This window comes from Macaca mulatta, chromosome 19 (genome assembly GCF_049350105.2).
Source record: "Macaca mulatta isolate MMU2019108-1 chromosome 19, T2T-MMU8v2.0, whole genome shotgun sequence".
NCBI classification, from domain to species: Eukaryota; Metazoa; Chordata; class Mammalia; order Primates; family Cercopithecidae; genus Macaca; species Macaca mulatta.
Genome location: NC_133424.1, coordinates 2,898,181 through 2,914,236, shown reverse-complemented (window position 1 = coordinate 2,914,236; position 16,056 = coordinate 2,898,181). Strand labels below are relative to the sequence as shown.

Below are 16,056 nucleotides of genomic sequence, written 5' to 3'. Positions count from 1 at the left end.
CCAGCGCCACGCCAGCGCCACACCGTCTTGCAGTCCTTCCCCTGGAGGACTCCTCTGGGGCCCCTGCTGTACCTCAGGCCCCACCACACAGCCTGAGGCTGAGGCCCAAAGCTTATCAAAGTTACCACCAGCCTGGGGCAACAAAGCAAGGCGCCACCAAAAAATACAAAATTCAGCCAGGCGTGGTGGCTCACGCCTGTAATCCCAGCTACTGGGGAGGCTGAGGCAGGAGAATCCCTTCGGCCTGGGAGGCAGGGGATGCAGCGAGCAGAGATCGAGCCACTGCACTCCAGCCTGGGTGACAAAGCAAGACCCTACCTCAAAATAATAAGAGAAATAACACCCAAAAGGACAGGTTCCAGGAGACTCCTGAAGGAGGGTGGGCCCTTCCCCCATGCCTTGCCCTGAGGGTCCATTTCTCAGTATCATGGGCATCCTACTGATGGTCCTTTATCATTAACCAGAGGACCTAAGTGTTACTGAGTTCTGTGAGCCGCTGAGGCAACGTAATCAAGCCGAGGAAGGGGTGATGGGAAGCTGAATTTACAGCTGATCACTCAGAAACACAGGCCACAACCTGGGGCCTCTAAGTGCCAAGGCAAGTTGGGGAGTCTTGGGGACTGAGCCCTCACCCCGTGGGATCTGAGCCTGTGTCGAGGTAGACATGTTAGAAGTGAGCTGAATCGGGGCTACCCAGTTGGAAACACAGAACTGATGAACCCCTTGGTATACATATCTGGTTCCGGAACTCCTCTGTGTTGACTGCTGGAGAGCACAGGAGGAACTGTGTTGGGTCCTTCCTATACCCCACAGCGCTGGAAGAGAAAAACAGCTCCAGGCAGTCCATGCCCAGTAAGGCGTGCAAAATGCATCAGACCCAGAGACAAGAGCAAGGCTTTCAGTCACGACCCCCAACCACACCAGGGGCAAGCGCGGAAAGGCATCTATCTGTTCCTGCCTCCTGGTCTCGGCCACTGTCTTCCTGTTCCCGGAATCGGTAACACCTAGAGCGATGTGCAGCCATCAATGGCCAATATCACTTCCACACAAATTCTTTTTTCCTTTATCTAATTTTGTTTGTTTGTTTGAGACAGAGTCTCGCTCTGTCGCCCAGACCGGAATGCAATGGCATGATCTCGGCTCACTGCAGCCTCCTCCTCTCAGGTTCAAGCGATTCTCCGGATTACAGACAACCACCACCAAGCCCAACTAATTTTTGTATTTTTAGTAAAGACGGGGTTTCGTCATGTTGGCTAGGCTGGTCTCGAACTCCTCACTGCAGGTGATCCGCCGCCTTGGCCTCCCAAAGTGCCGGGATTACAGGCATGAGCCACCGTGCCTGGACAACCGTGTTTTTTAAACTGAATTTTTTATTTTAAGATAATTTTAGATTTACGCTGTAGAGCTAAAGGAAATGAACTGGAGCAAAATTAATATAAGTGGAGTGTTTATTTGGGCCACATTTGAGGACTGAAACCTGGGAGTCCAGACTCAAATTACTCCAAATATACACTCTGATGAGCAGCAGTTAACAAGCAGATTTTTAAAGGAAAAAAAGAGCTGGGAGTGGTGGCTCACACCTGCAATCCCAGCTACTTGGGAACCCAGGAGGCGGAAGCTGCAGTGAGCCGAGATTGGGCCACTGCACTCCATCCTGGGAGACACAGCGAGTCTGTCTCAAAAAAAACAAAACAAACAAAAAAAACCCTCCCCAGAAGCTAGGCTGGAGTGTCTGTATCACCTGCAGAGTTTCGGGACAACGCACCCCCACCCCCCCAGTGCCCCCTGCAACCTCTTTTAGGCCACCAGGAACAAAACAGTGTACATTTGCTATAAAATGGAACACTGGGTTTTTTCTATTATTCCTTCCTTTTTAAAGCAACTCCTTTACTCACACAAAGCTGCCTAAAGGTTAATCTGCCTCCGGGGGAGCTGGGATTACTCAGGACACTCATGCTCAGAGGTCAGCAGCAGAAAATACCTTCTGAGTCACGGTGGGGATGGCTCACCCCGCCCCTGGCTGCTACTCACTGCTGGCTGCCCACTCACCGCCACCCACAGGCGGGCTCCAGGCCAGGCTGTCAGGCGGAACATGTACTCACTCATTAATGAGAGTCAGAGAGTCGGGACCCTTGGCCAGTGGAGGCCGCCCCTGCCCGCCCACAGCCCATGAGTCACCAAGGGGAAGGTCCCCTTCTGTGGCCCTTGCAGGTTCCTTCCGAGCAACCAGCCAATAATGCCACTTGTGCCCTTCCCACCAGAAGAAGGGCAGGGCCATCCTGCCCTAGAAATGCCACGCCGGGCTAGGTGGGGTGGCTCACGCCTGTAATCCTAGCACTCTGGGAGGTCCAGGCAGGTGTATGACGAGGTCACAAGTTCGAGACCAGCTTGGCCAACATGGTGAAACCCCATCTCTACTAAAAATACAAAAAATTAGCTGGGCGTGGTGGCACACACCTGTAGTACCAGCCACTGGGGAAGCTGAGACAGGAGAATCACTTGAACCCGGGAGGCAGATGTTGCAGTGAGCCGAGATCGCACAGTTGTACTCCAGCCCAGGCAACAGTACGAGATTCCCTCTCAAAAAAATAAGAAATGCCACGTGGGGCTTGAGAAAAGCGGTCATCCAGGAACTCCCAGGTCATATAAGAACAAAAATCGCCCTTCCTCCCCCTTGCGTTTGCCAACTGGGCAAACCCCTTCCGAACTGCTCATTTCCGAGTGTAGACAGTTGTGGCTATTTCTGCTTCCTCCTCCGGATGGCCCCTCCTCCAGGCAGCCACCCACAGGCCCCCAGGGCAGAAGTGGCAGCCCCTCCCCGGGGACCTCAGCTGACCTTGTGCTCAGCACAGAATCTCTGCTGAGCTTCTATTTATAATCTGCTGAACTCCACTGTGTAACGTTCTTGGTAGAGATGGAGTCTCACTATGTTGCCCTGGCTTGTCTCGAACTCCTGGGTTCAAGTGATCTTCCCGCCTGGGCTTCCTAAAGTGCAGGGACTACAGGCGTGAGCCCCTGTGCCCGGCCTGTCTTCATTTTACAGGCTTCTTGAGACTAAGAACGCTGGGCAGGGTAGGGCGGAGGGTGGGGAGAGAATATTGGCTTGTCCTCTGTGCCCCCACAACACTGAGTATTCAGTAGGTGCTGTTGGAATGAATCACGAATATATGTGCTGTTGCAGCCACAGCCAGGTGCTGTGGCTCACGCCTGTAATCCCAACACTTTGGGAGGCCGAGGCAGGCAGATCACCTGAGGTCAGGAGTTCGAGACCAGCCTGGCCAATATGGTGAAACCCCGTCTCTATTAAAAATACAAAAATCAGCCAGGAGTGGTGGCGGGTACCTGTAATCCCAGTTACTGGGGAAGCTGAGGCAGGAGAATCACTGGAACCCGGGAAGCGGAGATGCAGTGAGCGGAGATCGCGCCACTGCACTCCAGCCTGGGCAATAGAGCGAGACTCTGTCTCAAAAAAAAAAAACAAAACAGAACCACCCCTCACTTCTTGTGAGAAAGCAAAATTCCTCAAGAGGAGCACGACAACGGGAGCACGACAACGGGAGCACGACAAGGGGAAAATGACAAATGTCACGGCAGGGTTGTCGGAAGGCTGCCTCTGGCACTGGGGCGAATGAAGATGCCGGGCCGGCAGCAGGCCAACCAGAGCAGGAACGGGCCGCAGACGGCGCCAGGACCAGCACATCCTGCCAAGCCAGGGCCGGCCAGGGAGGGAAAGACTCCGCACAGTCCCGCCCACCACTGGAAAGCCCGCTCCCGCCGGCCCTCCCCTTACTATTTCCAATGGGGCGCTGGCCAGGCACGGCACCAGGCATGTGGACGGGGACGCCGGGGCTGCCTTCACAGGAACGTTCACTTAAGTATCAAGGAAAAGGCAACGGGCCCCTGGCAGGACCATTGCCCCAGGCCCCGACAGCGGGTTCCAGTGGGTTTCTTAGCACTGACAAATGGCAACTGTTGGAATGCAGATTTTTTGTTTGTTTGTTTGTTTGTTTGTTGTTCTGCATGCTTTTTTTTTTTTTTTGAGACGGAGTCTCGCTCTGTCGCCCAGGCTGCAGTGCAGTGACTGGATCGCAGCTCACTGCAAGCTCCGCCTCCCGGGTTTACGCCATTCTCCTGCCTCAGCCTCCCGAGTAGCTGGGACTACAGGCGCCCGCCACCTCGCCCGGCTAGTTTTTCGTATTTTCAGTAGAGACGGGGTTTCACTGTGTTAGCCAGGATGGTCTCGATCTCCTGACCTCATGATCCGCCCGTCTCGGCCTCCCAAAGTGCTGGGATTACAGGCTTGAGCCACCGCGCCCGGCCGGGATGCAGATGTTAAACAGACACTTAACACAGGTCGTGCAGTCCACTCCTGAGAACCTCGCCCTGCGAACACTGACTTTCACCAAAAATCCCGCCAGTGCTGTTTAGTGCAGCTTTATTCTAATCACCAAAAATTGGAAACAGCCCACAGTCCTGTGACCCGCAGGCAAACGGATAAACAATCTGTGGTCCAACTGTCCAATGGATCTACAGTCACCAGAAAAATGGGGTAACTTTTGAAACCTGCAGCAACATGGATTCGGCCACCTGAAAGCGACCAGGACCAAAAGGCAACGTCCTGTTGATTCCATTCAGCCAACTTTCTGAGAATGGCAGAACTACAGGTAAGGCCGGATGGGGAGCAGCCAGGAGCTCCCAGGCAGGCTGAGGACAGGGGCACCGCAGGGAAGCTGGGGGTTCTGCACCTGGACGACAGCGCTGGTCAGGGCACCACCCGATGAGTTTGTCAAACTTTCATTTTGTTTGTCAAACTCTCAGTTTGTACCCTCTAAACAGTGAACTACGCCCTAGGTGAACTGAAAGAGGAAGATAAACAAATAAATGTGAGGCCAGGTGCAGTGGCTCACCCCCGTAATCCCAGCACTTTGGGAGGCCACGGCAGGCGGATCACCTGAGGTTGCGAGTTCAAGACCAGCCTGGCCAACATGGAGAAACCCCATCTCTACTAAAAATACAAAATTAGCCAGGCGTGGTGCCTCATGCCAGTAATCCCAGCTACTCAGGAGGTTGAGGCAGGAGAATCGCTTGAACCCAGGAGGCAGAGGGTGCGATGAGCAGAGATGGCGACACTGCACTCTGGCCTGGGCAACAAAAGCTGCAATCCCTCTCAAAAAATAAATAAATAAATAAAGGTAAGGCGGGGCGCGGTGGCTCACGCCTGTAATCCCAGCACTTTGGGAGGCGGAGGCGGGCGGATCACCAGAGATCAGGAATTTGAGACCAGAATGACCAACATGGAGAAACCCTGTCTCTACTAAAAACAAAATTAGCAGGGTGTGGTGGCGCATGCCTGTAATCCCAGCTACCAGAGAGGCCAAGGCAGGAGAATCGCTTGAACCCGGGGGGCAGAGGTTTCAGTGAGCCGAGATCACACCATTGCACTCCAGCCTGCGCAACAAGAGCGAAACTCCGTCTCAAAAAACAAAACAAAACAAAATAGATAAAATAAAATAAAATTGTGAAGCCATATACTGGGACTGGTCGGACGGTGGTAAGCCAGCTCAATTGATCCTCAGTCACAGATAGAACTCCTCATTCTACTCCAGTCTAATAAAATTTTTGTAATAACGTCATGGTCGGACGCCTTCTATCACCTAAAACGATGAGAGCCCAACAGAGAGAAGCGGAGGCTGGAAGGATTCTGGAGTTTGAACATTCGAGGGAGGAAACCGGTCGGGGCGCTGAAGCGCTGCCTCCGCTTTCAGTTTTTGTCCTAGCACCTCTCCCGGCCGGAACCCGGTCAGGCCGCCCAGGCGCACACCCAGAGCTGCCCAACCACGGAAGCCAGAGCCCCAGGGCCCGACCCCACCAGCCCCGCGCGCGGGACGTGCGGCCGGGCTGGAAGCCGCTCTCCCTCTCCCTCCCACTCGCACGGACCCGCGGCAGTGAGCCAGCCCGGGCTCCCCAGCGCTCTCGGCGTCCTGACCCCGCCCCCAGCGAGCACGTTTCCAAAAACTGACACAAGCCGAGCGCGCGCGCGGGAGTCCCAAGGCGCGCGGGGATGCCCGGCCGAGCCCTGCGGGCGCGCCCCCCAAAACTCGCACCCCAGACACGCTCGCCGACAGCGCCTGCTTCACTTTTCCCCGAAAAAGCGCCCTTCCCGGACCGGAGCGTGCTCAGAGGGTCCCAAGCGCGGACGCACGAGCCCCGCCTCCCCAGGGGCCACGCCGGGACTCGCACCCCGGGAGCCGCACGCGGGTTTCTGGAACCACCCCGGGGGGTGCCCTCTGTAACATTCCACCCGGCCTGTCATTTTCCAACGGTCACCAAGATGAAGGAGACAAAATTTACTAACTCCCGGGGTGAGCCCAATCCTGCCCACTCAAGATCGGGGGACAGAAGTCCCGATTTCCAAGGGTAAAGCCTGTCCCGCCCACTAGCATTAAAAGGTGAAAGATTCATAATTTCCCAGGGCCAGGGCAGCCCATACCCGCTCAACATTACCGGGGCAAAATTTCCCCATTTCCAAAGGTCAGACCGCTCCCGCCCACTCAAGGGGACGTTATCTCCCACCTTCCCAGGGTCGGGCCCGCCCAGCCCCAGTAGGAAAAGCGTGACAAACGCCTAATTTTAAAAAAGAAGAGAAGAGACAGAAAAGGATGCCCTTAAAAAGAGAAATAAGGCGGCGGAGCACACTGACAGCGCCGGGAACAAGCCGGGCGGGCTTCACGTCAAAACGCGGCCGGCACGAGCTACTCCTCCCGTTCTGCGCCCGGGACAGCCCGGCGGGGTCAACGGCACCGCGACCGGGCTCGGGGGCGCCGGCTCCCGCTCCCACCCCGGGCGCGGGGGGCTCCCACCCTACTGGAAACAGCCGCGGGGCCCTCGGCGGGGAAGCAACGGGGGTCCCTAGCAGCGACAGTGGGGTCCAAGGGCTCCGTTCCCCAGGAGAGACCGGCGCGCGCGGCTGGGGGGTTTTGGGGTGTCCCCGGGGGCGACGGAGGAGGGGAGGCCGGGAGGGAGGGACGGTGGGGGACGGCACTCACGTAGACCGGCAACGGCCACGGGTAGACGGCGGGCTCAGCCCCCACGGGCGACTTGAGTCTCAGCTCCAGCTTCTCCCCCATGTCCGCGCGCGCGGCCGCCGCACCATGCTAGGCGGGCGGTTGGGGGAGGGGCGGGGCCGCCGGTGGGCGGAGGAGGGCGGGCAGGAGGGAGGGGCGGGAGGCTGAGGGGAGGGGGCCTGGCCTCGGCCTCGGCCGCCGCCGCCGCCGCCGCCGCGCTCCGGTCCGGCCCGGCCCCCGGCTCCCTCTTTGTGGTCACAGGCCCGGGGCCTCCAGCGCCTCCGCCATCTTGGGCCGGCGTGAGGCGAGCACAATGAGCCGGGGGCCGGGCGGAACCACTCGCCGTGCGCGCGAGGGGGGCCCAGAGCGAAGAGGCCGGCGCGTGCCCGCCGCCCAGCCGGCCGCCCCGCGCGCGCCACCCCTTCGGCGCCCCGCCCCGTGGACTCGCCCGCCCGCCCGAATCCACGCACGCACGCACATACGCACGCACGTCCTCGGTTGCCCTCAGGCGCCCCCTTCCCCCACTCGCCGGCCCGACGCGGAGACCCGGGGAGACCCTATGGGCGGGCCCGTCGGATGACGAGTTCGAATCCCGTCCCAGGGGGGAGGACGCCGAACACCTCCCCACACACGACCTAGTAAAACCAAAAACCTAATTTTCCCCCGTAAGAGTCACGGTCTAGGGCTTGCTCTAGCTCCAAGCCCAGGACTCATTCGACAACAATGCTGTTTCATTGGGTACAAAAAAAAAGCTGGGCGTGGTGATTCACCCCTGTAATCCCAGCACTTTGGGAGCCCAAGGCGGGCGGATCACCTGAGGTTGGAAGTTCGAGACCAGACTGACGAACACAGAGAAACCCCCTCTCATGGCTAGGCGCAGTGACTCACGCCAGTAATCCCAGCACTTTGTGAGGCCGAGGCCGGCAGATCACCTGAGTTCAGGAATTCAAGACCAGCCTGGCCAACATGGTAAAACCCCGTCTCTTCCAGAAATACAAAAATTAGCTGGGCGCGGTGGCGGGCACCTGTAATCCAGGCTACTGGGGAGGCTGAGGCAGGAGAATCGTTTGAACCTGGGAGGCTGAGGTTGCACCATTGTACTCCAGCCTGGGCAACAGAGCAAGACTCCGTCTCAAATTAATTAATTAATTAATTAATTAAGCTATAAACTAAGTTTCTCCCAAAGTTAGTTCAGCCTACGCCCAGGGATGAACAAGGACAGCTTGGAGGTTAGAAGCAAGGGGGAGTCAGTAAAGATCTCTTTAACTGTCTCAGTCATAATTTTGCAAAGGCGGTTTCACCACCAGCACCTCCCCAAGTCCCCAGGGGACACCAACACCCTCCCTGCCCAGCCAGATTCCAGCCCTGCCCCACCCCTTCCCTGCTGGGTGACCTTGGGAGAGTCACTTGACCTCCAATGCTTTCCTCCTCCCAACAATGGAGTCCCGCAGTGACTGCCACAGTGCCTGGTGATTAAAGCCTTTGAGTGTCAAAGTACAACAGTCCCTTGTACTTTTTTTTTTTTTTTTTTTTTTGGTTTTTTGAGACACTCTCGCTCTGTTGCCCAGGCTAGAGTGCAGTGGCACAATCTCAGGTCACTGCAGCCTCCGCCTCCGGAGCTCAAGCGACTCTCCTGCCTCAGCCTCCTGAGTAGTTGGCATTAGAGGTGCCTGCCACCATGCCCGGCTAATTTTTGTATTTTTAGTAGAGATGCATTTCTGCCATGTCGGCCAGGCTGGTCTCAAACTCCTAATCTCAAACACAAAAGTGATCCCCCACCTCGGCCTCCCGAAGTGCTGGGATTACAGGTGTGAGCCACCGCAACCGGCCCCCATTGAGATCTTGATGAACAGTAAAGAGGCCGGGCGCGGTGGCTCACGCCTGTAATCCCAACACTTTGGGTAAAGGCTGAGGCGGGCGGATCACGAGGTCAGGAGACCGAGACCATCCTGACTAACACGGTGAAACCCTGTCTCTACTAAAAATACAAAAAAAATTAGCCAGGCATGGTGACGGGCGCCTGTAGCCGCAGCTCCTCAGGAGACTGAGGCAGGAGGCATGAACCCGCAAGGCGGAGCTTGCAGTGAGCAGAGATCGTGCCACTACACTCCAGCCTGGGCAGCAGAGCGACACTCCATATCCAAAAAAAAATATATATATATATGTATATGTATATATATATATATATATATGGGCTTTTTCTTTGTTGTTGGAAAGATGGGGTTCCGCTATGTACCCCAGGCTGGTCTTTTTATTGATTGATTGATTGATTTTTTGACATAGTCTTACTCTGTCGCTCAGGCTGGAGTCACTACACCAGGCTCCAGTCACTACAAGCAATGCCTCTTAGGTTCTAGCAATTCTCCTGCCTCAGCCTCTCGAGTAGCTGGGATTATGGGTGCCCACTACTGTGCCCAGCTAATTTCTGTTTTTTTTTTGTTTTTTTTGTTTTTTTTTGAGACGGAGTCTCGCTCTGTCGCCCAGGCTGGAGTGCAGTGGCCGGATCTCAGCTCACTGCAAGCTCCGCCTCCCGGGTTCACGCCATTCTCCTGCCTCAGCCTCCCGAGTAGCTGGGACTACAGGCGCCCGCCACCTCGCCTGGCTAGGTTTTTTTTTGTATTTTTTAGTAGAGATGGGGTTTCACCATGTTAGCCAGGATGGTCTCGATCTCCTGACCTCGTGATCCGCCCGTCTCGGCCTCCCAAAGTGCTGGGATTACAGGCTTGAGCCACCGCGCCCGGCCTAATTTCTGTATTTTTAGTAGAGATAGGGTCTTGCCATGTTGGCCAGGCTGGTCTCGAACTCCTGATCTCAAGTTATCTTCCCGCCTCAGCCTCCCAAAAGTGCTGGAATTACAGGCATAAACCGCCACTCCCAGCCACACTCCTCTTTTTTTTTTTAATGAAACCCCAGACTCCTCTTTGGTCTGCACGTATGCCTCAAATTCCAATTCTTTCTTGCCAAATAAAACATTAACTTTAGAGATTCATCTCTACATACTTATTTTGACCTATGAATTATTTTCCTTGTGGGAAAAAAAAAAGAATTTTTATCTGAGGAATGCAAGTCCTTTCTAATTACCAGGCCCAGACAGCCAGGAGCAGTGACTCACGCCTGTAATCCCAGCACTTCGGGAGGCCAAGGCGGGCAGATCACTTGAGGTCAGGAGTTCAAAACCAGCCTGGCCAATATGGTGAAACCCCGTCTCTACTAAAAGTTCAAAAATTAGCCGGGTGTGGTGGCGGGCACCTGTAATCCCAGCTACTCAGGAGGCTGAGGCAAGAGAATGGCTTGAACCTGGAAGGCGGAGGTTGCAGTAAGGCGGAGGTTGCAGTGAGCCGAGATTGTGCCACTGCACTCCAGCCTAGCAACAAAAGCAAGACTCCGTCTCAAAAAAAAAAAAAAAAAAAAAAAAAAAACTAGGAGAAACTCCCGATGGGGCAGACGGTGTAAACCTGTAAACCAGGAGGACCCCCAGCTACTAGGACTCACCTCCTCTCTCTCCCTACCCACTCAGGGTGTGGATTTTAATGTGCGCAGCCTCCTGGGACCTCAGCAGGGCAGTGGATCGTGGGACTCAGAGTCTCTTGGGGGACCTTGGAATCCCTTAACCCTGGAGGTCTCAACCAGCGGTGATTCTGCCCCCAGGAAACACTGGGTGATGTCTGGGAACATCTGTGGTTGTCACAGCTAGGTTGGAAGGAAGCTCCTGGCATGGAGCGGGTGGAGGCCAGGGACGCTGCTCTGCACCCTACAGTGCCCAGGATAGCCCACCCCAGAGAATAATCTGGCCTTGATGTCCACGGTTCTCCAGGGGAGAGATCCTGGTCTAACATTATTCTGAGCAGTTGGTTTCTCCAGAATCCTGTGTGGGCAGGTACTATATCCTCTGTATCCTCAGGATCACCGAGCACAGGGCATCCGGGCTAAGAAACACTGGGGATGAATGGACAAATGCCTGTGCCCCTCCCATAGGCTACTGGGAGCTGCTGGAGGATGCACTGGACTCCAGGTGTGGCAACCTGTATCTCCACCCCCGGTTTTTTTTTTTTTTTTTTTTTGAGACGGAGGAGTCTAGGTCTGTCATGTAGGCTAAAATGCAGTGGTGTGATCTTGGCTCACTGCAACCTCCTCCTCCCGATTTCAAACGATTCTCCTGCCTCAGCCTCCTAAGTAGCTAGGATTACAGGCATGTGCCACCACTCCCAGCTAATTTTGGTATTTTTAGTAGAGACGGGGTTTCACGATGTTGGCTAGGCTAGTCTCAAACTCCTGACCTCAGGTGATCGGCCTGCCTTGGTCTCCCAAAGTGCTGGTATTACAGGCGTGAGCCACTGCGCCCGGCCTCCTCCCACTTTTGTACACCTCTTTCCTGAGCCATTTCCTCTGGTCATTCTCATAGTTCCTGTTACAGGTTTGAAACCTCCTTTGCAAAAATTATAACAGAAGGCCGGGCACGGTGGCTCACGCCTGTAATTCCAGCACTTTGGGAGGCCAAGGTGGGCGGATCAGGAGGTCAGGAGTTCGAGACCAGCCTGACCAACATAGTCAAACCCCGTCCCTACTAAAAAAAATACAAAAATTATCTAGGCATGGTGGCGCACGCCTGTAATCCCAGCTACTCGGGAGGCTGGGGCAGGAGAATCACTTGAACCTGGGAGGCAGAGGTTGTAGTGAGCCGAGGTTGCACCATTGCACTCCAGCCTGGGTGACAAAGGGAGACTCCGTCTCAAAAAAGAAAAAGAGAGATTGAGACCATCCTGGCCAACACGGTGAAACCCCGTCTCTCCTAAAAATACAAAAATTAGCCTGGTGTGGTGGTGGGCGCCTGTAATCCCAGCTACTCAGAAGGCTGAGGCAGGAGAATCACTTGAGCCAGGGAGGTGGAGATTGCAGTGAACAGAGATCACACCACTGCACTCCAGCCTGGCGACAGAACAAGACTCCATTAAAAAAAAAAAATTATAACAGAAAATGTTGACAGTGAAAGAGATCTGATCTAGCCAACTCCATCTTGTTCCTAACCTGCAAACTGTCCTTGTTCATTCCTGGGTTGAGGCCAAACTAATTTTGGGAGTAACTTAGTTTATAGTTTAACTTTGAAACAAAGACAATAACAGCTTTCCCCAAACAAACTCCTTTCTTGCCTGGGGACTAGACTGCCTTTGCAGGACTAACAGATTAGCAACGAGATTAGAAAGTACGGTTCAAGCTGGGTGTGGTGGTGGTTCCTAGGAAAGCTGAAGCAAGAGAATCACTCGAACCCAGGAGGCGGACGTTGCAGTGAGCGGAGATTGCGCCACTGCACTCCAGCCTGGGTGACAAGAACGAATCTCCATCTCAAAAAAAAAAAAAGAAAGAGCCGGGCTCAGTTGCTCACGCTTGTAATCCCAGCACTTTGGGAGGCCAAGGTGGGAGGATCACTTGAGGCCAGGAGTTCTAAATCAGCCTGGGCAACATCATGAGACCCATTATCTATAAAAAATACAGGCCGGGCGCGGTGGCTTAAGCCTGTAATCCCAGCACTTTGGGAGGCCGAGACGGGCAGATCACGAGGTCAGGAGATCGAGACCATCCTGGCTAACACGGTGAAACCCCGTCTGTACTAAAAAACTACAAAAAAATAGCTGAGCAAGGCAGCGGGCACCTGTAGTCCCAGCAACTCGGGAGGCTGAGGCAGGAGAATGGCGTGAACCCGGGAGGCGGAGCTTGCAGTGAGCCGAGATCTGGCCACTGCACTCCAGCCTGGGTGACAGAGCGAGACTCCGTCTCAAAAAAAAAAAAAAAAAAGAAAGAAATACAAAAAAAGTAGCTGGGCCCCTGCTTGAGCCCAGGAGCTGAGGCTGTGGTGAGCTCAGATGGTGCCATTGCACTACAACCTGGGGAACAGAGCAAGACCCTGTCTCTAAAAAAAAAAAAAATTCTGCTGAGCTGTGGAGGGAAGAAAAAAAAGAAAAAAAAAGAACACACGTGGGATACAACACAGTTGCTAAATGAATGCTTCTGTTAAATGATGTCTGATGTGCCCCTTATCAACCCATCAAGCTCAATTTCCTCCATCCCCACCAGCTCTGCCAGCCTCCTCTCTGCTCCTCCATGTGACAAACTTGAGCAAGCTCTTCCATTTGTCCTGACGTCTGCTGGATCACTTTTCTCTAATCCTTCTGCTGCCTACGGCTTTGTTCTCCGTTCCTGCTCCTGGCCAAAGTGGCATACAGTAGATACTTAGTATGTTGTTGAATGGATGGATGGATGAGTGGATGGATGGATGGGTGGATGGGTGGGTTGGTGGACGGGTGAGTGGATGGGTGGATGGGGATGGATGGGTGGGTGGGTGGATGTTTGTTTTTTTCAACTAACGTTGTTGATGGGTGGATGGGTGAGTGGGTGGATGGGGTAGTAGGTGGGTGGATGGATGAGTCGGTGGGTAGCTGGGTGGATGGATGGGTGGATGGGTGGGTGGATGGATGATAGATGGGTGGATAGATGGATGGATGGGTGGGTGGATGGATGATAGATGGGTGGATGGATGGATGGATGGGTGGGTGGATGGATGATAGATGGGTGGATGGATGATAGATGGGTGGGTGGATGGATGGATGGATGGGTGGGTGGATGGATGATAGATGGGTGGATGGATGGATGGGTGATAGATGGGTGGATGGATGGATGGATGGGTGGGTGGATGGATGATAGATGGGTGGATAGATGGATGGATGGGTGGGTGGATGGATGATAGATGGGTGGATAGATGGATGGATGGGTGGGTGTATGGGTGATAGATGGGTGGATGGATAGATGATAGATGGGTGGATGTTTGTTTTTTCAACAAAGGTTGTTGATGGGTGGATGAGTAGATGGATGGATTAGTGGATAGGTGAATAGGTGGATGGGTGAATGGATAGGTGGGTGGATGGATGGATGCGTGGCTGTTTGTTTTTTTGTTTTGTTTTGTTTTGTTTTATTTATTGAATCTCTTTTTTTTTTTTTTTTTTTTTTTTTGAGACGGAGTCTCGCTCTGTCGCCCAGGCTGGAGTGCAGTGGCCGGGTCTCAGCTCACTGCAAGTTCCGCCTTCCAGGTTTACGCAATTCTCCTGCCTCAGCCTCCTGAGGAGCTGGGACTACAGGTGCCCACCACCTTGCCCAGCTAGTGTTTTGTATTTTTTTTTTAGTAGAGACAGGGTTTTACCGTGTTAGCCAGGATGGTCTCAATCTCCTGACCTTGTGATCCGCCCGTCTCGGCCTCCCAAAGTGCTGGGATTACAGGCTTGAGCCACCACGCCCGGCCTATTTAATCTTTTTTTGAGATGGAGTCTCACTCTGTCGCCAGGTTGAAGTGCAGTGGCACGATCTTGGCTCACTGCAACCTCTAATTCCTGGGTTCAAGGTATTCTCCTGCCTCAGCTTCCCGAGTAGCTGGGATTACAGGCACGTGCCACCATGCCTTGCTAATTTTTTTTTTTTTTTTTTGAGACGGAGTCTTGCTCTGTTGCCCAGGCTGGAGTGCAATGGTGCAATCACGGCTCACTGCAACCTCTGCCTCACAGGCTCAAGTGCTTCTCCTGCTTCAGCCTCCCAAGTAACTGGGATTACAGGCGCACACCACCACGCCCGGCTAATTTTTGTATCTTTAGTACAGACAGGATTTCACCATGTTGCCCAGGCTGGTCTTGAACTCTTGACCTCAGATGATCCACCCACTTCGGCCTCCCAAAGCGCTGGGATTACAGGCGTGAGCCACTGCGCCTGACTGTTGTGTTTTTGCTTGTTGCCATGTTTGGTTTTTTTTCAATAAATGTTGTTGATTGCTGGGTGAATGGATGGGTTAGTGGGTGAGTGGATAGGTGGATGGGTGAATGGATGGATGGATGGATGGATGGATGGATGGATGGATGGATGGATGAATGGGTTGGTGGATGGATGGATGATGGGTGGGTAGATGTATGTATGTATGAATGGATGATTCGATATGTGGCTGGGTGGATGGGGAGGTGGAAGGATGGATGAAAGGATGGATAATTTGGGGACAAGATAACAGATTCGGGCTGGAGCTGGGACTGATGACAACTGTCCCTATCTCCTGCTAGAGCTCAGGGCTCCAGGCCAGGATCTTTTCGGAGAGAAGCTGCCCCCTCTTTGAGTCTGGCTAGCACTGCTCTCTGCTGGCCACCCTGGAGGTTGCAGCCAGCCCACCAACTCCCAGTGATGGAAGAACAGCACTGTCATCAAAACCATTCTTCCTTTTTCTTCTCTTTCTTTTTTTATCTTTTTGAGATGGAGTCTCCCTCTGCCACCCAGGCTGGAGTGCAGTGGCCGGATCTCAGCTCACCGCAAGCTCCGCCTCCCAGGTTTACACCATTCTCCTGCCTTAGCCTCCCGAGTAGCTGGGACTACAGGCGCCCGCCACCTCGCCCAGCTACTTTTTTTGTATTTTTTAGTAGGGATGGGGTTTCACCCTGTTAGCCAGGATGGTCTCGATCTCCTGACCTCGTGATCTGCCCGTCTCGGCCTCCCAAACTGCTGGAATTTCAGGCTTGAGCCACCGCGGCCGGCCAAGTTAAACATTTCTTAAATGCCCACCCATACAGAAAACAAAAGGACAAAGTCCCAATACCATAGAATTTGTGTTCAGGTGGGAGGAGGATAATAATAAACAAAATAACTAGGTAGAAAACAGAGCGTGTTGGAAAATAGGGGAAAAGTCCAGTAGAGAAGGGGGCAGGGAGTATGATAGGGACTTAATTTGTTTTTTTTTTTTTTTTTTTGAGATAGAGTCTCGCTCTGTCACCCAGACTGGAGTGCAGGGGAACAATTTCAGCTCACTGCAACCTCCGCCTCCTGGGTTCAAGTGGTTCGCCTGCCTCAGCCTCCTGAGTAGCTGGGATTACAGGTGTGTGCCACACCTGGCTAATTCTTTTTTTTTTTTTTTGAGCTGGAGTTTCACACTGTCACCCGGGCTGGAGTGCAATGACGTGATCTCAGCTCACTGCAA

General features: G+C 53.9%; 1 protein-coding gene and 2 long non-coding RNA genes across 4 annotated transcripts in view; 1 reads left to right on the top strand and 2 right to left on the bottom strand.

The window, feature by feature from the left end:
- The window catches only part of DOT1L (DOT1 like histone lysine methyltransferase), a 72,960-nt gene extending 65,581 nt beyond the window's left edge, over positions 1-7,379 (bottom strand). For both annotated transcript variants that reach the window (XM_077978913.1, XM_015122411.3), the window contains exon 1: positions 7,047-7,379. In XM_077978913.1, the coding sequence (XP_077835039.1) occupies positions 7,047-7,127 (81 nt within the window). In that variant the 5' untranslated portion in view covers positions 7,128-7,379. The remainder of the gene's footprint in view (positions 1-7,046) is intronic.
- Positions 1,072-3,188, bottom strand: LOC144336998 (uncharacterized). The gene is made up of 2 exons (XR_013409550.1): positions 1,644-3,188; positions 1,072-1,144 (listed from the first exon to the last, which is right to left on the bottom strand). It is a non-coding gene; the product is annotated as an uncharacterized LOC144336998 (long non-coding RNA).
- Positions 7,380-11,103: 3,724 nt separating the features above from the next.
- Positions 11,104-16,056, top strand: part of LOC144336972 (uncharacterized) — a 102,762-nt gene continuing 97,809 nt past the window's right edge. The window contains exon 1 of the long non-coding RNA XR_013409520.1: positions 11,104-11,136. This is a non-coding gene — a long non-coding RNA (uncharacterized LOC144336972). The remainder of the gene's footprint in view (positions 11,137-16,056) is intronic.